Raw genomic sequence first — 23,562 nt, forward strand, 5'->3', positions numbered from 1 at the left:
TGGTTGTCTGTCTGTGAAATCTGTGCCCACGCCTCTCATTTAGGTTTTTGTGATAGTCTCTTGAACTTTGTAGAATTGCTCTCCTAAGTAAGGGAACCCAATTAAAAATGACGGTTTGGGGTTTGTTTTTTTCAAGCCAGTTTTAAAACTCAGGAGCTATTTGATGTGCCGGTAATTTCTGGGCGCAGCAATTTTGGCCTGGATGCTAAAAGGCTCTCGATTTGACACATCGTTACCTAACGCAGGCCTCTGCATCGCGACTGTAATTGTATGTGAACATTTCGGCTTTCACACCGGCCACCCTCTCAGCTTGCTTGTGACTTGGTACATAAGGCCTTCCCAAGTGTAATGAGAAATTTTAATTCTGTGCCTAAAACAGTGAGGCTAATTCTAAAACCATTCTTAATGAGTTAATAATGACGTGGAACACAATGGTGTTAGCTAAAAACAATCACCCTTATGGACTGAAGAGACATGGCTCTTTTGTCGGAGGACACAGACCCTCGCTACTCAGTGGGGTTCTCTAAACCCACAGCATCCGTCACCTGGGAGTTAGAAACTCGGACATGGAGACCCACACTTGCAGGCCTACTGTGAGCCAAGGCTTTTTCACACCCACTTGGGGTAGCCTACAAGCAGCCGTTTGAGAAGGGCTGTTTACAACAGGCACTGCCCAGGGCTCAGTCTTGGACCTCTTTTCTACCTTCTCACCTCCCTCAGGCTTGTACAACCATATCACTGTTTCTTGGAATGAACAAGCAAAACCCAGGTCCGAGCAAAGCTCATATTGATCCGGGAAGACCCAAGCCACATCAAGTCCTGACCCAACTGAGGACAACCTAAGCAGGTACCGGGGCTTTGAGGCTGCAGAGCCAGGACCACAGCGAAGGGCTTTTCGTTGGAGCTCCTTCCTACTAAACTGCGTGCTGTGTCTCTTCCCCCCGCATCGCATCCCCATCTCTCCCCTACAAATGATTAGTGGAGAGCTGCAGAATCAGCCACCCAGATGAGAATGAGAAAGCAACCTGAGCACCACCACAGGTGGGCTCATTCCTTCATACTCTGGTCTCTGAGATCTGGTCCCCTAAGGCCAGCATATGAGGTCCAGAAACGTAGCTCGTTGGACTTGGCTATGAGAGTAAGAGATAAGACCCATTATCTTCACCTGGAAGCTGGACAAGGCTCGGAAGTATCCAGGATGATTCTATGTAGATATGTGTAATTTGGCATATATCCTATATAATATAAGGCTAATATGCAAATCGGCCCAACAGTGGAATGACCAGTCGCTATGATGCACATTAACCACTAGGAGCAGACACTCAATGCAGGAGCTGCCCCCTGGTGTTCAGTGCACTCCCACAGAGGGAGCGCCTCTCAGCCAGAAGCCGGGCTCATGGCTGGTGAGCACAGCAGTGGTGACGGGAGCCTCTCCTGCCTCTACAGCAGTTGGACATCTCCCAAGGGGTCCTGGACTGTGAGAGGGTGCAGGCTGGGCTGAGGGAGCCCCGAAGTGCATGAATTTCATGCACCAGGCCTCTAGTGTGTGTGTGTATATATATATATATATATATATATATATATATATATATATATAGCTTGGCTAGGGGGGGTTAACATTATCCAAGAGGGGTTAATAACATTATCCAAGAGGTCAGGGCACTAAAATCATAACTTAAAAAATCCAAACACCTGGCATCTGGACACTTTCAAGGTAACATTAGGAGATTAAAGTCAGCAGGGACCACATTCATATGCTAGAGGACTGCCTATACACCTCAACCTCATACACGTTTAAATTATTTTTTAGCACATTTAAAGTGCCACCTATAAATCCCAAGTTAATAAAATAACCTATTTGTTTAGTATGAACGTTCCTTGTAGTCAAAACCTGTCACATTTCTGTATTAGAGTATCTGTCTGCCTTTTCTATAAACCAAGATGAGTCATGATTTCTACATGTGAATTAACACCTTTAACTAAACTACTAAACACCTATGTGCCAAGCACACAAACCACCTCCTCCTCTGCCCAGAGAACTAGGTGTGTGACTGTCGTCTCACAGGTCCTGACAGGGCCTGTGGCATACAGCTCTGTCTCTTGGCCTTAAGCTTTTAGGACCTAACTTACAGTAAGTCAAGAGGAATCACCTCATTTGTACTTTATACACATCAACTTAACTTGTCTCCCTCAGAGTTTTCTAGTACTGAACCTTTTTTTAGGGTTTCTACTTAGTGTACCTTTCTAGTTTTTTTGTGTGTTTTGTTTTTTTTTTCAGGGACGACTGCCTTCTGTGATCACTCTCCACTAGAACCGTATGCAGCTTGCCCTCTCCATCCCTATCACTGACAACCAACCAGGGAGTCGATGACCACACACACACACACACACACAGGATCTTTCATAAAACCGCTTAGAAAGTGATTGTGGCCGAAACCGGTTTGGCTCAGTGGATAGAGTGTCGGCCTGCGGACTGAAGGGTCCCAGGTTTGATTCCAGTCAAGGCTATGTACCTGGGTTGCGGGCACATCCCCAGTAGGGTGTGTGCAGGAGGCAGCTGATCGATGTTTCTCTCTCATCGATGTTTCTAACTCTCTATCTCTCTCCCTTCCTCTCTGTAAAAAAATCAATAAAATATACATTTTTTAAAAAAGTGATTGTGTACTCTTTACAGAAAGGGGTACAAGATTGTTCTCTTCTAAATTAATCACTATCAATCTTAGCCTTTAAAGGCCTCACAATACAAATTCCAACTACACTGTTCCTTATTTATTTAACAATTACTATTTTTAGAGCAAGATGTCTTTAGCAAAATCCTGGTAACTTTATTTAATACTTTTTTCTTTGAGAGGAGGTCAGATAAGAAATAAACTATGACTTAAAAAATACAGAAATTTCCCCCTTTTACTGTTTCCCTATTCAACAAAAATAGGCACTGTCATTCTCTCTAGGAGCTCCAGGCAAAAAGCACAAACCATTATATGTTCTTTAGAATCAGGCCAAATGACACCTTACATTGAAAGGTTATTAAATAATATTCTCCAATTTTGTTGGAATTAGCTGGAAATGTTACTGAATTGGGAGAGAGGCCCCTTGAGGGACAATCCCATTTCCCCATTCAAAAGGGAGGAAAAAGAACTCCTCCCTCTCAGTGCAGCAGCACCCAGTGAACAACACTGAAGAAGGAATCAGCGCAGCTACCACTCGGGCGATGCAGACAGCAAGGTAAGGGTGTCCATGTGCAAACGGTAACATGGAATTTAATGTCATCGTTATGAAGTATTCTGACACCAAGACGATAAAGCATGCATCAGGCCCATTCAACAGAAGACTTTTACAATGGTTTACATTTCCTTTTTATTAATTCCTTGAAACTGCCCATATTGCAGGTTTCTCATGGATGAAATATGGAACTGAGCAGATTCTTTTTTCTACAAAATTATGGTATAAACTTGCTCAATTTTCGATCTTATTGCTAACAAACCTTACAGGCGCACAGTTTGTAAAATAAACCCCTTAAGGACTGAATGTGTAGAGCATGCTGCAAGGTACAAGAAATAAGCTAAAAATGAGCATATAAACCTACATTTGGACCAACACAGTACTGAATGCTGGCAAACATTTATCACAACACAGGGAAAATTAATAAAAGGGGACACAGTTCAGTCCTGAAAGGGTTAAATAGAAACCCTAATATATTATTGTTTCTAACCATCCAACCCACATTACAGTGCTTGAAACAAAGTCAAAGTCTGGCACAGAAAATTACACACATTTGTTCAGTACTCATCAGAAACAGCTGCTTTCGAAATCAAAAGTAAGTAACTTGGTTAATAATTGAAAAGCATTTTGTTTCAAAAAGGAACCCCCCTCCCCCCATGGATTATCTGGTTAAACATGACTAGTTAGTTTTCAAAAACTGCATGGGGAATATTCTGTGAGGGCACAGACGGTACCAGTTTCATTAGAAAAATAAACAAAAACTAACCAGTTATGATCACAAATAAGTCTGTGCAGCAAGAGTGACAAACAGGTCACTAATATATATATATATATATGAAGATGCCTTCAGTTGCCACAGTTTAAGAAAAGTCAGCAGCAGGTTAAATATTACTCTAGTGTTCAACTCTGAAGTCATTCAAAATACGAAGGGCATTCTACTTTTAAAGCCTTTCGCTTGCCTTCCCAATCTGTGTGATCCATTCAATGGAACTAATAAAAACATATTGGATCACAGACTCAGCTTCTATGCACATTTTTTAGAAACTGCATAGAACCATGAGAGCAAAAGATACACTTCTAAAGCAGAATTTAAAAAAAAACAACTCAAATGTACTATCTTTTCACTGAAGCAGTTACCATTCTAAGAGGGTCTTCATGACAGAAAATGACCGGCATCTCTAATAATGCCACCAATGGGGGGGAGGGGGGTACCTTTTACTATAAAGAGGACAAGGCTCCTATAAATTATACAAATGATTTACAAATCCACAAAACAGATTTTTTTTAAGCAGCTGACAAAAGAACTCCTCTAACAGTAACTACAACAGACAAACCATTTCACTCTTCAGTTTGTGGTTCGCAGAATGACCAGAAAATAGCAGGGGAAATGCCTATATAATAAGTACATTCTTGGACTTATCAAAAAAACAAAGCAGGAAAAGAGTTTACAGCCTAATGTTTCAATTGTCTTATTAAAAGAAACAAAGAGCCAAAATAAGATATATTTAAATAATCGACAAGCAAAAGTTCACTTTTAATAAAGTCATAAACTTGAAGGATTATTTTGAGCTGCAAAGCTGGGTAAGGACGCTTCAAAAGTGTCTCATCTGTTATCAATTAATTTAATGTAATTTTACAACTAAACGCCACACCTGGGAAGTGGAGAAAACGTGTGAGCCATTACTAATAAAGCAGAACTGAAAACATTTGCACTCTGAACAAAAGCACTGTGCAAAGGCTGCTGGCATGACAACAGAGAGAAGAATAAATACTACTCGGAAAAAGGCAAGAAAAAGCCAGTAAACAGTCAAAACAAAGGAAGATAAGGCCACACTGAATTCTGCCCTTAATCACTGACAGATTTAAGGAATGAGGCAGGACTGGCTCACAAAGAGAGAAGCTAGTGACTGGAGCAGTTTGGAGAGAAGGCTACGTGTAGTCTAATGGGTAATTAATTACAAAGGCTTGCAGAAAGAGAAAATCAGTAACTCTGATTTTGCCACTAATGTGTTTTACAAATAAATGACTTCTCCCTTGAAACTGAGGAAAAAGTGATTTAAGGATGTTAGGAAACCTATTTACAATGACACAATCTGAGCAAAATGAGTGAAAATAGCAAAGTTGAAAAAGAAAAATGCTACTAACAATGATGTCGAAAATAGCCCAGGACACCAGAAAGACTATGTTCTGTATGGAAATAACGAATGTACAGTTTTCGTTCAGAAGGTGCTTTGGCTCCTGTTTTATGGGACAGTAAAAAGCTTACCACAATCTAGAGGTAGTTTTTACTCTAACAAGGATGATTGTATTACTAGACTGTGTCCTAGGACATTACACACGTGGTTCCTGTACTAAATGTAGCCCACCGAGTCTGCTGCTATTTCTAAGGACTGAACAAAGGCACAACCCAAGTGCAGAAACGGAAGCAATGTAAAGGAACGGGGGAACTTGGCATGTAAGGCCAACATCACCCTGGACACACTCAAATCTTAACTGAAGAGCAAAGAAATGTTTTCTGAGTAGGAGACATCTGTGGAGATGCTCAGTACTGGGAAAGAAAAGATTTAAAAAAAAAAGCAGAGAGAGAATTGGAAAGATAAGTTACATTTGCATTTTTATAATCTCACGACTATCTGTTTCTAAAGTACTTGTCTTCCAGCTACTTTAGTTCACCATCTAATAAGAGCATCTTGTTTTAAGGTTACAATGACATCTTGGACTAGGCTACCAAAAAAATAAAAGGTCAATAAAAACATGCTTCTGCTGAGATTTTTCTCATTATGCAATAAGGGCACCATCTACCACCTGGTAGCAAATATTTCTATGATTTTTTGTTGTTGTCATATGTCAAAAAGGCAGAAAACACCCTACTGAATGAAATCACTGGGAACATTACAAGTTCAAAATAAAATGTTTAACTTACACATAATACAAGTTATGTACAAGATCAGGTGGGGGAAACCTGAACAAATCCTGAAACATGGAGACACATGTTTGCATGGGGGAAGGGGGAGAACTCTTCAAACACCAACATGTCCTGTGCCATTAACTCATTCATGACTAAATGGCCACACTTAATCCCATGTAAATGTTAGAACCACTTGGATCACCACTATAAATACATTTTTTTAAAAAGAAAACATGGAAATAATTGCCAAATGTCTGAGAATAGAGACTAGTTCATGTACGTTGCATGTATTGCAGGCAAGGCAGAGGCATTTCTTAAAGCTTTTGCACAGACTTCATATAATCTTTAAAAAAAAATGCAGGCCTTTACAAGATTTGACTTGCTGAAATCAAAACAATTTCAACTCATAAAAAGTCATAAGACTTCAGCTTTAAAAAAACAAAGAAAGAACAGTTCCAGCCGTAGACCGAAAAAACCTGGAGTATGACAGTGAGACTCGGCAAGCGTGGTCAGGCTTGGAACCTGAGCGGACTGACGAGCAGAAGCCCCGAGGGGCAGGGAGAAGGACACCTGCTGGTAACAGGTGTGCTCTATGCGGTGCTATAAAAAGGTATGGTGAACATGTACCTTTACTAAAGCTTATACAAGGTCCTTGGTCCATAAAAACTATGTTAGATTTGTGTCTTCTAGTTTCACTTTTATTCCAGCCACATCTCTATTTCTTGCCCATTTAAACAAAACCAACCAAAAACCAACCAAAAATAACAGCTGAAAAAAACCGGAGTTCCCAATAGTTTTTACATGTTGATGATGTTTTTTGTTTTACTGTGACTTCTGCGCTTCCAATCAGCACTTGCGGGTCATGGGGTTTTTGAACAGTGTCACCTGGTATGAAAAGTTTTCCCAAGAAACCACAAAAGATTGTTCACTTTTCTCTCTCTCTCTTTGTCAACATTTTGCCGCACTGGAGTCAGTTTAAGTCCTAGCAACAAGACGGTAGTTAGGACACCACTGTTGCTGTAGACGATGTGACGCTGGTTGAATTTGTGCTGACGTTTGTGTAACTTCCCTCGCTGTTTGTGTTTGACTCATTAGGGGGCACTTGGCTTGAATTGGCTCGAAGGATTGCTCCCGCTGCACTGCAGTGTGGCCGAGGCCCTGGTTCTGGTGTGTAGGTAAAGGTAAGGCTGGTGGAATAAATGATTCCATCATTTCGGACCAAAGTTACTGGAACCTGGACTGGCTGCCGGACCCATCTCCAACCTTCTCGGAATGCAGAAATGTCTGGGACAACACAGAGCATACTCTCTCCACACCTGAGGAGGAAACAAATGCAAGGCAAGTTTTAGAACTGAGGCTTAAAATTGGGTTGTTTAATACATAACTATCAGTATCAGGAAAGAGTCTCAGATACCCACCCCCTCCAACTCTGGATGATGTAAAAAGTTTTATCAAGTACCTGTACATCGTTTCTGCTTCTACATCCCCAAACCACACTCGTAAATTTGGAGTGAAATTCTGTCCTGTGAGTTCAAGCATTGCGACGTCCCCGCCACCATTCAGCTGCAATTCACAGAAAATCAGAACAGCATTGAGAACACTTTTCACTCCTCATTAAAGTGCACAGATTAGTTTTTCATTCAATTATCATTTGCGAAAAATGGGTGATTAAAGTGCTTCTTTTAAATCACATGCTTATAAAGACAAAGTAAGCTTAAAAATCAAGGTAACATCCAAGTTGGTTTTAAATTTTTTTGCATATAATTAGGCTCTTATTTTTGTTTTTCTATTACCAGTAACATATAACAAAATATCCAAATCACAATATTTGGAGAAAACTCAAAATTATTGTGAAATAAAATTATGCTAAGTCAGAGCTGAGAGAAGTTACAAGAAGGGAAAAGTCAACTTGTGAGTAGGTGGTCTCACCTGAAGACTCTCTACGACAGGCACAGGTGTGACAGGGGCGAGGACAGGGCCCATTCCCTCGTAAAAGGTATACTCTGCCTTATCCGTACTAATGATTGTCCAGGAAGCTCCATCATTTATCATCTCTTTATTTGGTTCTTTTGGGCATGGAGTGGCCTTATGAAGAAAGTATAGACATTTTTATATGCATTGCAGCATAAGACAACTTTAATAAGTAACATTTTTAGACTAGAGTTAGCATGGAAAGAATTTAGTAAAAATTTATAAACTTCACAAGCATGGTGCTTTGCCAAACCCTAAATAAACACAAATAGAATCCTATATAATAAAAGACTAATATGCAAATCGACCGAATGTTGGACTGACCAGTTGCTATGATATGCACTGACCACCAGGGAGCAGATGCTCAATGCAGGAGTTGCCCCCTGGTGGTCAGTGCAATCCCACAGAGGGAGCACCGCTCAGCCAGAAGCCCTGAACTGGGCTCATAGCTGGCGAGCGCAGCGGCAGTGGTGGGAGCCTCTCCTGCCTCTGTGGCAGCACTAAGGATGTCCGACTGACAGCTTAGGCCCAGGAGCAGGCCTAAGCCATTAGTCGGACATCCCCGAGGGCTCCTGGACTGCAAGAGGGTGCAGGCCAGGCTGAGGGACCTCCCCCCACGCCCGAGTGCAAAATTTCATGCACTAGGTCTCTAGTATTAACATAAAAACCTGACACATAGTTTTTATTATAATATGAAATATTTCAGTGACATATTAAATAACTGGTAATACCCTTCAGAATAAGCATTTCCGAGTACACCAGTACCTGTATAATTTTTTAAATAAAAGGTCAGTATCTATGATGCAAATAGCTGTTTAAAACTCTTTAGGGATCCTGACTTGGTTGGCTGGCTCAGTTGGTTAGAGTGCCATCCCATTCACCAAAAGGATGTGGGTTCAATCTCTAGTGGGGGCGAGAATGGGAGGCAACCAATCAATGTTCTCTCTCTCTCCATACCTCTCTCTCTGGAAATCAATTAAAACATACCCCCAGGTGAGGATTAAAAAAACATAACAAAAAAACCTCTTTAGGGATTCCTGAGAAAGGGAGATTAGAATACACTTCTGCTTAGAAAACAGCTAGAAACTCGTGTACTTTCTTAAGAAGCAACCAAGATGTGAATCAATAACCCCCACCTCTACCTTAAAACACCTGGACCAGTCCATCAGTGCTGGGCTGAGGAAACGGCTGTGTGTGGCCACACCTCTGGAACAGGTCTCCAGATATTTACAAACTAGTTTCCCATGAAAGCATAACTCTCCTAGTAAGTAAGATGCCCATGTCATAAATGTCCTCAGGAAAGCCTTCTGAATAAATGTAGTTAAAAAATAGCTTTTGAAACATGTCATCATTACTATCATGGAAGACCCCAAAATAAATCTGATGAGAAATGATGAACCCTCCCTCTCCATATACAATGTGTGCACACAACTTCAGGGTATTCACTGAACACCTGAAATCTACTTTTGGGTTATCCAAGAGGCCTTCTGTCCCCCAGAGCTAGATGTTAAGTGTTTCTCGGAGAACATGTTCATGAGTTTTGAGTTCTTCCCTGAGGCAGGGTGACCACCATGTCGGAAGACTGTGTGGGTTGAGAACCCTTGGACTTGAGAAAATATATGAACACAGCTTCATGTATTTGGATACAATGAACATTAAACAAGAGCTTCCTGTTTCTGTATGCTATTACCTAACACACATTTTAGGTTTCACCAGTAATTTAGAAACCTACCTGAAACTGGATTATTCTTTCTTGAGAAAGGCACAAGTACATTCTTTCTGTATCCTTAAGGTAAAATGCACATTTGTGGAGCTGTGACACAGGGTCATCTGCGTCCAGTAATGCAGTCTGCTTGTCAACTTTTCTGATTATCTGTGTGTCAACAATTGAACAAGAAAAGGCTGTCACACATGGAGAGTTTTCAGTAGGTATACTTTCGATACCTACAGAAATAAGCTATATAATAATACAACCCTTACTTGTCATGCACAAACATTTATAAACAACAGGCCAGGTATAGAAAATGCCTTTAGATCGCAAGCATGTTAGAAGGTGTGACCTGTCACCTCTTCCAGGAGCACATAAAGCCAGGGCAGGCACCTTGCTTTCTAGATCAGGGCTTTTACACTTCAATGTGCACACAAGTCACCGAGGGTCCTTATTCTGAGCCCACAAATCTTGTGTGGGGGCCACAGATTCTGCATTTTTAACAAACTCCCAGCTGATGCTAATCCTGTTGGTCTATATCAGTGGTTCTTAACCTTGACTGCACATTAGAATTGCCTGGGAATCTTTTTAAAATCCTGATTTCTGGGCCTCATCCTCCAGAAATTCTGTTTCTTTGTTATGGGGTGGGGCCACAACATTAGTAACAAAGAAACAGAATTTCCGGAGGATGAGGCCCAGAAATCAGGATTTTAAAAAGATTCCCAGGTGATTCTAATGTGCGGCCAGGGTTGAGAACCACTGGTCTATATTTTGAGTAGCAAGTTCAGATGACCTTTCCAATAAAATACAGTGACAAATTTTTAAAAAGTAAAAATAAATGACATAATCCAACATGAAAGGAAAAAACTATCTTTAAAGGCTACATTGGTGTAGTAGTCAGTGCAGTCCATTATCCAATATATATATAAATGATACCTATTTTAAGTGTGTGTGTGTATATATGTATATATATATATACACACATACACACACACACACACACACACTTAAATACTTGTAATAGGTATCATTTTGCAGATTAGAAATGGACTCAGAAGGTTAGGTAAGTTCCTCAAAATCACCTGCATAGTAGCTGAAGGACCAGAATATGATTCCAGGGCTGGCTGCTTGCCCAGTCTGAACTCTTTCCATTACGCGCCACAAGATTATAATCCAAATATTCCACAAAACACATATGGATAGCTGAAAAATAATCCTATCAACCCTTAGAGCCACTGGTCACAGGGAAGGCAATCACTAAGTGTTTGATGATTATGAAAGTCACTCCCAATAGTAGTATACAAACACTTAGAGCTATTTTCATGTGAAATCAAAAGAAAACTTCCTTGACTACATGTCTTCGTTCCTCCCCTCTCACCATCCCATTTCACTTCTCTTTACAGAAAAGAAAACTATTCTTCCTCACCATCCCGCCTCCTGAAATCTTTCCAGCCTATTGTCTCCAAGTCTCCATTACAACTGCTCTTATCAGGGCCACCAAGGACTTCCAGGTGAATCAGTCCTGTGCGCAGCCTCTCTCTTCATCTGATCAGCTTTCTCGGAAGCGTCTGACAGACATTCTCCTTGCAGAGATGCTGCTCTAATTGGCCTCACAGTGCCCCAGAGCAGAGTCCTCAGACCTCTTCCCTCCCCTCTCCATACCTATACTTCCTGGACTACTTAGAGGCTGGCAACTCCTAGGTTTACATCTCCAGCCCTACCCTCGCTCCAGCACTCACCTTGTATATTTAATACCTACTCAACAGTTTCACTTAAGATGTCTAATAGGCTATCTCAATCTTAATCAAAAACAGAATTTTTGATTTTCTCCTAAATCTCCAACCCCAGCTCAATAAATGGCAGCACCGTTTACTCAATGCAAAACCTTGAAGTCACCCTTGACTCCTTGTTTTCTCACACCCAATCATCCAACCTGTTAACAAATCCTGTTTGGTGTACTTTCAAATAAATCAGTCACCACTCATCACCTTAGCATTACAATCCTAGTGTAAGATACCACCGTCCACTCTTGTCTGAATTATGACAAAGGTCCAACCACTGGCATCTCTGCTTACAGTTACCCCCCTATGTTCTCCCCTCCCTAGAGCAGCCAGCATCATCCGCCTGTGCATAGATCAGCTGCTATTCCCTGTTTAAAACCCTCCAGTGGCCTGCTATCATACATGGAGAATACAAAGCCCTTAAGCTAGATAGAGAGGAACTTTACAAGATGTTGCCGTGGCCAACCTCAGAGCCTCCTTTCTTGTCAAGGGCCCCTCCATCCCTCCTCCCGCTCTAGCTGCAGTGGCTTCCTTGCTGGTCCCCACACATTCCCGTCTTAAGTTCTTTTTGCACAGATTCTGTCTGCCTGAAATGTGCCTTACTTGTTTGTGTTTCTCCAACTTCATTCTGGTCTCTGTTCAAATATCCCCACTTCAAAATAACTTCTTTGATTACTCTAAAACACTTTCCCAATTCCTATCCCTTTATCCTTTTAAAATCTGCCTTTATAACATTTATATTCACCTTTTAACTCATCATACCACTTATATTAATCTTTTAAGTATTTCTTTAGCTGATTTTCTTCTATCTCCAAATTAAAACGTAAGCTCCATGAGGACAGAAAGTCTGTCTTGTTCACCTGGCACATGAAGTTTCAGGACTATTTGTATAATCCATGTCTGCATGTAGGACTGTAATGCTTTGCTCCACAATGAACATTCTCATAGAAGTTTTGTAAGGATTGAATAAATCAACATATGTGAAATGCTTAGAACAGTGCTATTAATATTATATAGCACTGTTGATTTTTACCACTTGATTGTGTTCACAGATTTTTCTCCTTTAAACCACAATTGCAAAAAAGTCCCAATCTTTAAGTTCTTCATACTTACACATTTTTAGCTCTGCAGTCTATTAAAATATTTGTCATTCTACTTATACCACCACTAATTTTTTAGTTTAAATAGTACATTTTTAGTAATTAAAGCTTCTAAGTCTGTAAGATTAATGAAACATAAGCAAAATGTTTCAATTCAATGCTAAAATCTTACGGCCATATTTAAATTTAACAAGGATTTTAGAGAAATAACTGATTTTTTTCAATGATGTTAGTCTAAAACTTCCTGTAAAAGTCTATAAGCACTCACTCATGCGTCTCCCACCAGGTAAGAGTCATGATTCATCTACAGTACTGTTGTTCGTTCGTGTATCCAGTTTCTCTACTAACTAGTTATAAACTCATTCATGACATGGGCCATGCATGGTTCAATTTTATTCTCCACAATATTTCTTTGGACACATAGTTTAATGAGCTAGCTCTCACCAATAAAGAAACCAAGGATGTCCACTATTATTTGTCTAAGGAAATGCATCAGTTGGCATTTAATGCCAAAGCAAATAAACAATATCCTTGAAACAGAGTGATACATAATGAAAAGAACTCGAGAAAAGAACTTGACTTGGTTTGTGTTTTTTCATTTGCATCTTCTCATTTTTTTACACCCTTCTCTCCCTACCTTTACTCTTTTTTTATTATAATGTCTCAGTTAAGGTTTTATACATTAATATTACTACATTATCTTAGCATATGAAATTTTAAGGGCAAATAAAAATCACCTTGTAAAACCATGACATAGAAAAATAAACAATAGACAAAGAATTGTTGTATTTACTTAATTATAGACTCAGTCACTGCTGAAATAATACCAGAAAATATAAGCCAGTGAAATATTTCACCAGAGATAAATATATATAGTAAATGTTCTTCCATTCATCCCAATCCCCAACCTGACTTTGAATCCAACTTACTTCAAAGTCTCCTTCATCTTTACTGCAGCTATATTGCTTTCTATTTCAGAAAAAGAGGGTGAGCACGTGGGAGGGTATACTCAGAGCCTTTGCTTTCATTTTGCTAAGAAAAGCAGTTTTTTACTATTTTATGATCTCCCTAGTGAACAAAAATCCCTACACTATATGCCTCTCTCCCAATTTCATTTCCTTTTTAATAAATTTTTCTTCTTGTGGAAGAGTAAACTGGTAAAAATTAACTTATATATATTTCTAAAGAAATAAGAACTTCTATGTTTCTGAAAACTTGGTCCTATTTGGGATGGAGCAGGTACCACAAAAAATGAATACAGTGTATCTGCATTAAGAAATCACAATGTAATTTTATAGTGCCCTCTATTGAACATGTTCAGATACACAACCAAAAAGGAAAAAATGCCACCAAAACTTACTAGAAATAGTTCAGCAGGAAGTCATTAAGAATGCATTCATAAAAACTGGCTAATTGCCTTAAAACATTTTAAACATAAAGTGGGGTAAAAATGTCAATTATAAATGCTTATTGATATCTCTTTTTAAATTAAAAAGCATGAGCTTGAATGTTGTGGTGTTTTTGTTTTCTTAATTTTTACTATACATATTACAAAAGCAAAAGTGGAGCCATACCAATCTCGGGAGTGCCATGCCAGTAACGGAACACACAAGTTTGACTGTTTGTCCATAATGGATGTAGCCATCCCGAACTGTGAACTCTTCTCCTTCAGACTCATCATCATCCACTGGTGGAGTGAAACAGAGATCAAACTGTTATCTTTTAGAGCTCATTCATCTGCTTAGGAAGATAACAAAACTTAATATACCCCCACGTCTTGTTATCAAAAAGAATTTAAAAGCTTCACACCAGAAACATCAAATGCACATTTTAATACTCACAGAGATGAATGTAAAATGCTCCCCACTGCTGAGAACTGGCATGGAAATTACCTCCTTCTACATGCAAGTATCTGGTACTAACGGTCTGGGATCGAAGTCGATTAAACAGAGCCACCTTGGTTCCTGAGGCAATGCATACTGCAGAGAAAAAATAGCTCCGGTTTAGGTGACTGGAGGTGAGAGGGAGAAAGAAGGGATCGGTACGTGGCAAGTTATGGTTGTTCTTTATTATAATTTAACTCAGCGGTTCTCAACCTGTGGGTCGTGACCCCTTTGGCAGTCGAACGACCCTTTCACAAGGGTGGCCTAAGACCATCCTGCATATCAGATATTTACATTACGATTCATAACAATAGCACCATTACAGTTATGAAGTAGCAACGAAAATAATTTTATGGTTGGGTCACAACATGAGGAACTGTATTTAAAGGGCCAGAAGGTTGAGAACCACTGATTTAACTAGAGGGAGCCGCAGGGCGGTTGGCCAGCCAGCCCACCCCCTGGTTGAACTCCCAGTTGAACTCCCGGTCGAGGGGACAATTTGCATATTAGCTTTTTATTACATAGGATATTTACATTATATTAAATTAGTATTATAATTTAACAGATTCTTTTAACAAATTTTTAACCCTCCAAAGAATATAGGTTAATACTCCCCCCCCAAAAAAGTCAAGGTAATTATCATTAATAGTGTCAAGCTGAAGATATAAAATATGCCCATAAAAATCATCTTTAAATGAGAACTATATAATATATGTCTAGTGAAGTGCTATTCAATAAAGGAAAATTATTAAAATAATAAATGTCCAAAAAATTGATGAAATAAATTATAATATCTATTACCATTTAAATAACATGTATCTAAATGCACTGATAAGAAACTATTCATAACAAACCAAATACAATGATGTTCAAAAATAGACCCAGAGTCACTGAAGCATAAACAGACTGTTGAACTTCAGAGGGAAGGCAAGGGAGGGTGGGTGGGAAGAGATTAACCAATGAACTTGTATACATATATGCATAACCTGTGGACACAGACAATGGGGTGGTGAAGACCTGGGGTGGGGGAAGGATGGGAGTAGGCTGGAAGAGGTAAATGGGGGGGGCGGGGGGGGGGAGGAGGACCCTTATAACACTTTCAACAATAAGGATTAAAAGAAAAAAAGAAAAGGGACAAAAAATTCATCTTCTTGGAATATCGCTGAATGGAAAAGCAGACTATAAAATACTTGGTATGTGTGGTTACAACAGGTAAATGTATATATTCATGTGACTGCACATGTGTCTCCATGTGCTCATATCCAATCCTGTGGAAAATACTCATAGGGAGGGTTTAGATGGAGGGTTACCAAGTGGATGACTAGATATTGCCTCTAGATATTGTGATTATTAGAGATTCTGATTTCTTCTAAATACCCTAAAGTATACAGCAGTGCATGAATTTAAAAAACAAAACAAAACAAAAAATAGCCACATCTATGCAAGCAAGAAAATATTCTGAAAGTAAAATGTTCTCTGTCACCAAGAAACTTCGTTAATAGAAATTCCAAGTTGAAGAAGTTAAATAAAATCCTGTTATTTGAATTAGAAATAGCCTGAATACATATCCTTATATGCCTCCTGATGCAAAAACACTTCACCACTAGGAAGTGACCCTTGCCCTCCAGCAACAAAAAAGAACCAAAGGACAACTAACTTAAATCTGATCAAGCTTCTAAACTGACAAAACTCTCTCCTTGACCAAACTTTAGACAGGCTCCCCAGAGTCCCTTCCAGGGGCCCTGCCATTGGCCCAGTTATTGCAAGAATCTTGCTAAGCCATCCTCTCACTCTAGTTATCTGATCAAGTTCCTCCTCAGCCCCCAAGCTTTACATCTGATATCCTGGGCCTGCCCTTAGCAAGCATTCTGTTAGACTGGTTTGTCAAAAATCCCTCTACCTCCGATGTCTGTTCCTAGTAATGTTCCATCCACTGACCCTCCCCGCCCCTCACTCTGCTCCTTGCCTATAAATCCCCATTTGTCCTTGTTGTATTAGGATTTGAGCTCAATTGTACACTGAAGTCTCTTTTCCCTATTGCAACAGTATTGAATAAAATCTGTCTTTACCACCTTTAACTAGTGTCAGGCAGTTTCTCTTTACCATCACCAATTTACAGAAAATACATTAAACTACATCAAAGAAATGAAATTAGCAAAATCCACTCTGTGGAGAGCTCTCATGGCCAAATGGCTCGGTCTCTTAAATAAATAAATTACAAGGAGAGAGAGAGAGAGAGAGAGAGAGAGACAGGAGAAATGAAGAGGGAATCTACAGATTAAATATACTCAAGGACGTGTCAACACAATATATATTGTAACTTCTGGTGGACATTATTTAAATTTTGATTCAAACAAAGAGCTAAATAATTACATTTTATACTGTTTCAACACTGACTAGATGTTTGATGAAATTATTTCTTTTTATAATTATTTTATTACACTAGAGGCCCGGTGCATGAAATTCATGCACTGGGGGGGGGGGGGGGGGGGGGGAGGGTGGAGAGTATGTCCCTCAGCCAAGCCTGCACCCTCTCCAATCTGGAACCCCTCAAGGGATGTTCGACTGCCTGGTGTGGGATCGGGCCTAAATGGGCAGTCAGACATTCCTCACACAATTCAGGACTGCTGGCTACCAACCGCGCGCCTGCCTGCCTGCCTGATTGCCACTAATCGCTTCTGCCTGCCAGCTTGATCAGCCCCTAACCACACCCCTGCCTGCCTGATCGAGACCTAACTGCTCCCCTGCCAGCCCCATTGCCCCCAACTGCGCTCCCCTACAGGCCTGGTTGCCCCCAACTGTGCTCCCCTGCAGGCCTGGTTGCCCCTAACTGCCCTCCCCTGCTGGCCTGGTCCCCCTTCAACTGCTCTCCCCTGCTGGCCTAGTCCCCCTTCAACTGCTCTCCCCTGCTGGCCTAGTCCCCCCCCCCCCCCCAACTGCCCTCCCCTGCAGGCCATCTTGTGGTGACCATATTTGACCACATGAGGGCGGCCATCTTTGTGTTGGAGTGATGGTCAATTTGCATATTATTCTTTTATTAGATAGGATGTTTATTTTCATGTGATGTCATGGTGATTATATTAAAAAACAAGAAACTTCATCTTTCAGAGACACATAGAAATATTTATAGATGATACAATGTCTTGGATTTGCATCAAACTAAAATGAGGGTAGAGTGGGGTATAGAATGAAAATGAAGTTAAAATCACGGTTAACGTTAGAACACAGGAGGTTTCATTTCATTATGCAACTCTGTCTACTATGTTTGAAATATTCCATAAAATAAATAATAACAATTACTGAGTGAACTAAAAAATCAATAGGATATAAAAACCTGTAAGTTCGTAATAAAAATAAAACAAAATAAGAGCAAACAAACAAAACAAAAATCCTAAAACCTCATGATCACCTTCAAAGAATATTGTTGGTCTGCAAATTAGTAAATAAGCATTTATCCTGCTTTTCTTCTACTGACTACATTTGAAGCAAACAGCTAGCAAATGCAGAAATGATGAGTAAAAGTATTAGAAAAGTCACCATTTTGCAGCCCTTGATGAACTATTTGATTTAAGCAGCATTATCAATGACTACTACTAAAACCATCAGATTAAAGACTGCTCAGAACTTTGTAATGGATGGGCTGGGCTAACAATAGCTCAATTCACTATAATCAATCTTAACATGACAAGAAGTGGGATGTTCAGACATTATATGACTTCTGATTCCATAGGAATGAACATATATAGGACCAGCTAAATCTAAAATAAAAGCCTTGAGGTCTAACCACCAATTTATGGAAAATACGAGACAGAGAAATATGTAATCAGCCAGATCTGGAATGTGGACATTCCACAGGAAAAATGACCCATTTCTTAACAAATAAATGATAAGGAAGAAATAAAAGGTTGGAAAGGGAGAGAAGAAACTTACAGATTAAAATGCATGATCTTTGCTAGGATCCAGTTAAGTCAATTGTTAAAAAACAACAAAAACACTATTGTAAAACCATATTTCTGAGGAATGTGATAAATCTGCACATGGCTTGGCTTTTACATCTAAGAACGGTCAACTCTATTAGGTGTAACAATGTTTAAAAAGAAAGTTATCTGTTAGGCACGACTGAAGAAATGGTAGCTGAAAGGATAAGACATTCAAGATTTACATTTAAATATTCCAGCAACTGGAGAAGGAAGTGCTGGTGGTGATGGAGATAATGAAACAACTGATAAAAACCCGCTGAGGCCAGGTGGATGGTCACCTTATGCTACTTTCTCCCTTTCACTAAGTTTGAAAGTTTTCATAAGAAGAAGTTAAAATAAGAAAAACGGGCATAGGGGTGGAAATGTTTAATGCAAACAGACAGCACTCATCTCTGAGAACCTAAAACTCTGCTGATGAGATAGCAGTCTCTGGCAGAGAACCGTGTTAAAAATGTTGTGTAGGTTCTCAGGACAGCCTTGCAAGGCCTATCTGATATTACAGTGTCCCTCAAAGAGGTGCTTTTGACATTCTTGGTAAATCAACTTTGTGAAATGGGACTCTCTTGGTCCAAGACACCCAAAGCTAACATCACTCCCTGCAGTCACTGTGACAGCAAAAGGGGAAAAAAAACTCCTATTGTCTAAACGTCTCTGGGGAGCAGTGATAAACCAAGTCTAGTTGGTTCCCAAACCAGGTATTGTCCATTTAAAAAAAAAAAAAAAAGACAATAAAGCAGCAATAATTAATGAATGTGACATCTTCAGATAAAGTGAGGGTCACAAAAATATTAGTAAAGAATGAATTGACTATCAAAAAGCAATTTTTAATTTAAAAATAGTAAAATTTATCTTAATTCATGGTGGGAGTTGGGGACAAAAGAAAATTGAAGTATATACATACAGTCAGCATTTTTCAATGACTGCTTCTTTTTGGACGGTTTGGAGATGACTTTTATCCGCTTGCTGAGGAACACACCAATGTCATCACTGTTGCCATAGAACATCTTTACAGACAACATGAAATGCTTTCTCTTGTCCGAATCAGATATGTACAATGTTTTGGCTGTGCAATAGTTCTGTGAAAGAAAAGGAAAGTTTTAATAGCACCAAAACCGTGTTGGTTATGGACCTACAACTCTGTATGGTCATGGCTAGGTTTGATCAGGCTTAAATGAAGTAATTTCAATAAGGCTGAACAAAACCAACTATAAAATTACTGAAATTAATCTCTGATGACAAAGTACAGTCTTCCTTATCAAGTCTATAAAATACTAACATTGTGAACTATTTTACCCCCTCTAAAAGAATTTTAAAGACTAGTCTTTTCTTGTTTTATATAACTCTACATCTATATCATAGAATTATCAGTTTTAGTGGTAAGTTTTAAAAATAGAATTTTATAGCTAAAAGAAATCTAGACTGTCTTTCTGTAAAGAAAATATATAAATAAGGCCATCAAAATCCAATCAAATTATGTAAAAAATTTAGTAGTGGTTCTTCCCAAGATAGCGCATTCAATGTGAACACCAGAGTAACCACCTATAATCCCGATGAAAACAAGGTCAATACTAGCTGGATGACTACAAAATATCTTACATCAGAAAGGGCTTCAATGAGTACATTTTATTTAAAAGACTCTTCTTAAAATGTTAACTTTGCCTAATGGGATAATTCATATTGTATCATCAAAAGAACTGAATTTAAAGGTACTAGAAAAACTAAATACAGCAAGACGTGTCAGTCTATCAGAAAATATATTCTGGTAATTAAGAGTTACAGCACGTGCAAAACAGCAAAGACACTTGAAAATGCTACTTTTTCAAACATGTATGAGAATTCTAAAATCTCTCCTATTCCCCCGATCTCTGTGAATTAGGGAAGGGACTAAATTAATGACCTATTCCAAACTAGGTAAAATGATACTCAAACAAAGCTAAAGTATTTAAAATATCTGAATTATCTACTTAAAAAAAAAATCAATGCTCTATTTTAAAATTAGGCTAAGCACATTTCTATGACTACCTCTGCTGTGTATTTCTTTTTAAAAGCAGGGCAAATGTCTCCCATTTAAAAAATAAGTAAAAGCGTTCTAGGGTTTTAATCTTTGAATTTTACTCATAGGCAATTTTAGTAGCAGAACAAAATAATGCCATAATTTACTTTACTTCTCAATAGCAAAGTTATATTTAAAACTTTAGATGCCATCTTTAATATTTTACACTCAATTACATTTTTATAAATCAAAAGTGTGGTAAAAGCTTTGAGAGACTTTGTTCTGCAGAAGACAAAGCTAATCATACTAATCCTATCTAAGAAAGAGGGAATATACTAATTGACCCTCATACTGTCACAAAGATGGTGGTGCCCACAGCCAATAAGGAGGGAATATGCTAATTGACTCTCATGCCATCACAAAGATGACGGTGCCCACAGCCAATAACGAAATATGCTAATTGAATGCCCCGCCCTCAAAGATGGTGACACCCACAGCCAATAAGGAGGGAATATGCTAATTGACTGCTCTGCCCTCCAAGATGGTGGCGCCCACAGCCACAAGATGGCGGCACCCAGTCCCCTCAGCCCCGCTGGAGAGGCAGGCGGCCCGGCCACTCTGCGCGCCTGCCTCTGGAGTCCCCCAGGCCCTTCAGTCCCCCAGCCACCCAGGGCTGGCCGAGGCTTGTGCTGCCGGCAGTGGGAGGAGCAGAGGTGTGATGGGGCGTCGCCTTCCCCTGATCACCCGGTTGCCTCCCACCCTTGAGGGCTCAAGGACTGTGAGAGGGGGCAGGCCGGGCTGAGGGACCCCCCTCCAGTGCATGAATTTTCATGGACCGGGCCTCTAGTCTATCCTATCTAATAATAGACAAACATGGTAACTGACCGTACCTTCGCTACACCTCCCATTGGCTAATCAGCGTGATATGCAAATTAACCGCCAACAAAGATGGTGGCTAATTTGCATACTGAAGGCAGGGCAGGACAGCACGAGCCGCCAGCGCGCCGCCATCCAGGGCAGCCCCAGAAGACCCAGAAGCCAGCCTGCTTTGCCGCCAGGGATGCGATTGGGTCCCCGGCGGCAAGGTAGGGCAGGACCCAGAAGACCCAGAAGCCGCCTGATATGGTAGTAACTCTATCAGCAAGCACTCTGAAAGTCAGTGGCATAAATGCACCAATTAAAGGACAGATTATGAGGGTGAATCAAAAACAAAACCCACTTTAAATATAAAGACACATATAGATTAAAAGTAAATGAATTAAGGTGTAGCCTGTTTTGCTCAGTAGATAGAGCATTAGCCCGTGGACTGAAGGATCCCTGGTTTGATTCCAGTCAAGGGCATGTACCTCAGTTGCTGGCTTGATCCCCAGTCCCTATCAAATCATGTGCAGGAGGCAACCAATCAATGTGTCTCTCCCTTTCCCTTCACTCTCTCTAAAATTCAATGGAAAAATATCCTTGGGTGAAGATTAACAAAAACAAAGTAAATGGATTAAGTAACATTAAAGAGATTATAAGAAAAATATATTCAAAATTTTGTTAGTTGTATAATGGTTATGTTTAAATTATTAACACCTAAGAAATTGGGTGAAGGATACATATAATATACTGTAGTATTTTATAGTTTTTTTTTACATGTATGAGATTATTTCAAATTAAAATATTAAAAAATTAATAAAATATTAATTGAAATGCATCTGCATTACATGAAAAAATCTCCTAATTGCTTCTAGCATAATTTATTAAATTGTGCTAAAATTTACAAGGGTTCAATTAAAAAATATCTTAATTCTAAATGATATAATAGAAAATATATAATAGTGCAGTTATAAGCACTTATCTGAAAATAAAAATTTAAAGAAGTGAATTTAAAGAAGGGATTAGCCAAAGAAAATATATGCACAACCCATGGACAAACAACAGTATGGCGATGGCCAGAGAGAAGTGGGGGGCAAGAGCTGGGTAGAGGAGGCAAAAGGGGGGAAATAGGGACATCCTATATAATAATAATAAAAGCCTATGCACATTGACGGAACGGCAGAATGACCGGTTGCTATGATGCGAACTGGCCACCAGGGGACAGACACTCAATGCAGGAGCTGCCCCCTGGTGATCAGTGCACTTCCATATGGGGAGTGCCACTCAGCGAGAAGCTGGCTCATGGCTGGCCAGCGCAGTGGTGGTGGCAGGAGCCTCTCTCACCTCCGTGGCAGCACTAAGAATGTCCAACTAACGGTTTAGACCTGATCCCTTGGGGGCCTAAGCCTTTAGTTGGACATCCCCTGAGGGCTCCCTGGCTTCCAGACGGATGTCTGACTGCAAGCTTAGGCCTGATCCCCCAGGGAGTGGGCCTAAGTCGACAGGTGGACATCCCCCAAGGGGTCCTGGACTGTGAATGGGTGCAGACCGGGCTGAGGAACCCCCCTTTCCCGAGTGCACAAATTTTTGTGCACCGGGCCTCTAGTCCTATCTAATAATAGAGAAACATGGTAATTAACCATAACTTCGTTACCCTTCCCATTGGCTAATCAGCGAGATATGCAAATTAACTGCCAACAAAGATGGCGGCTGGCAGCCACGCAACTGAAGTGAACATGAGGCTTGCTTGCTCCAGTGATGGAGGAAGCCAAGGTTCCCCGCCTGCCGCAGCTCAGCTCTGAGCTCCAAATGCAACAATGTTGCAATTATAGAAGCTAAACAAACCCAGAAACCTGCTTTCAGCCGCCAGCGGGCTCAGAACTTAGAGCGCCAGTGATGGCAACAGAGTTTCAATTAAAGAAGCTAAACAAACCCAGATACCTACTTTCAGCCAGCCACAGCCTCAGAGCTGGAGCCGGCTCTTAGCTCCAGTGACAGCTATAGAAGGTAAATAAATCCCAGAATAAAAGAAAACGAAAAGAAAAAGAGGCTGGGAGCTTCAGTCGCCCGCCAGCCTGAAAACGGCCCTCAGCCCCTCACCCAGGCTGGCCAGCCACCCCAGTGGGGACCCCCACCCTGAAGGGGGTGTGACCAGCTG

The 23,562-nt window shown here is 40.1% G+C and overlaps 1 protein-coding gene across 5 annotated transcripts in view; it reads right to left on the reverse strand.

The window, feature by feature from the left end:
* Window positions 1–3,329: 3,329 nt before the first annotated feature.
* The window catches only part of RBPJ (recombination signal binding protein for immunoglobulin kappa J region), a 102,583-nt gene continuing 82,350 nt past the window's right edge, over window positions 3,330–23,562 (reverse strand). For 4 of the 5 annotated variants that reach the window (XM_070398396.1, XM_070398382.1, XM_070398390.1 and 1 more), the window contains 7 exons: window positions 19,455–19,629; window positions 14,532–14,669; window positions 14,265–14,377; window positions 9,834–9,974; window positions 8,060–8,215; window positions 7,590–7,693; window positions 3,330–7,446 (listed from right to left, as the gene is read on the reverse strand). In XM_070398396.1, coding sequence (XP_070254497.1) covers window positions 7,131–7,446; window positions 7,590–7,693; window positions 8,060–8,215; window positions 9,834–9,974; window positions 14,265–14,377; window positions 14,532–14,669; window positions 19,455–19,629 — 1,143 coding nt within the window. In that variant the 3' untranslated portion in view covers window positions 3,330–7,130. The remainder of the gene's footprint in view (window positions 7,447–7,589; window positions 7,694–8,059; window positions 8,216–9,833; window positions 9,975–14,264; window positions 14,378–14,531; window positions 14,670–19,454; window positions 19,630–23,562) is intronic. The other variant, XM_070398414.1, reaches the window with a different exon arrangement.

This window comes from Myotis yumanensis, unplaced genomic scaffold (genome assembly GCF_028538775.1).
Source record: "Myotis yumanensis isolate MYYU_CA2020_CCGP unplaced genomic scaffold, mMyoYum1.0.hap1 SCAF_1, whole genome shotgun sequence".
In the NCBI taxonomy this organism is placed as follows: domain Eukaryota; kingdom Metazoa; phylum Chordata; class Mammalia; order Chiroptera; family Vespertilionidae; genus Myotis; species Myotis yumanensis.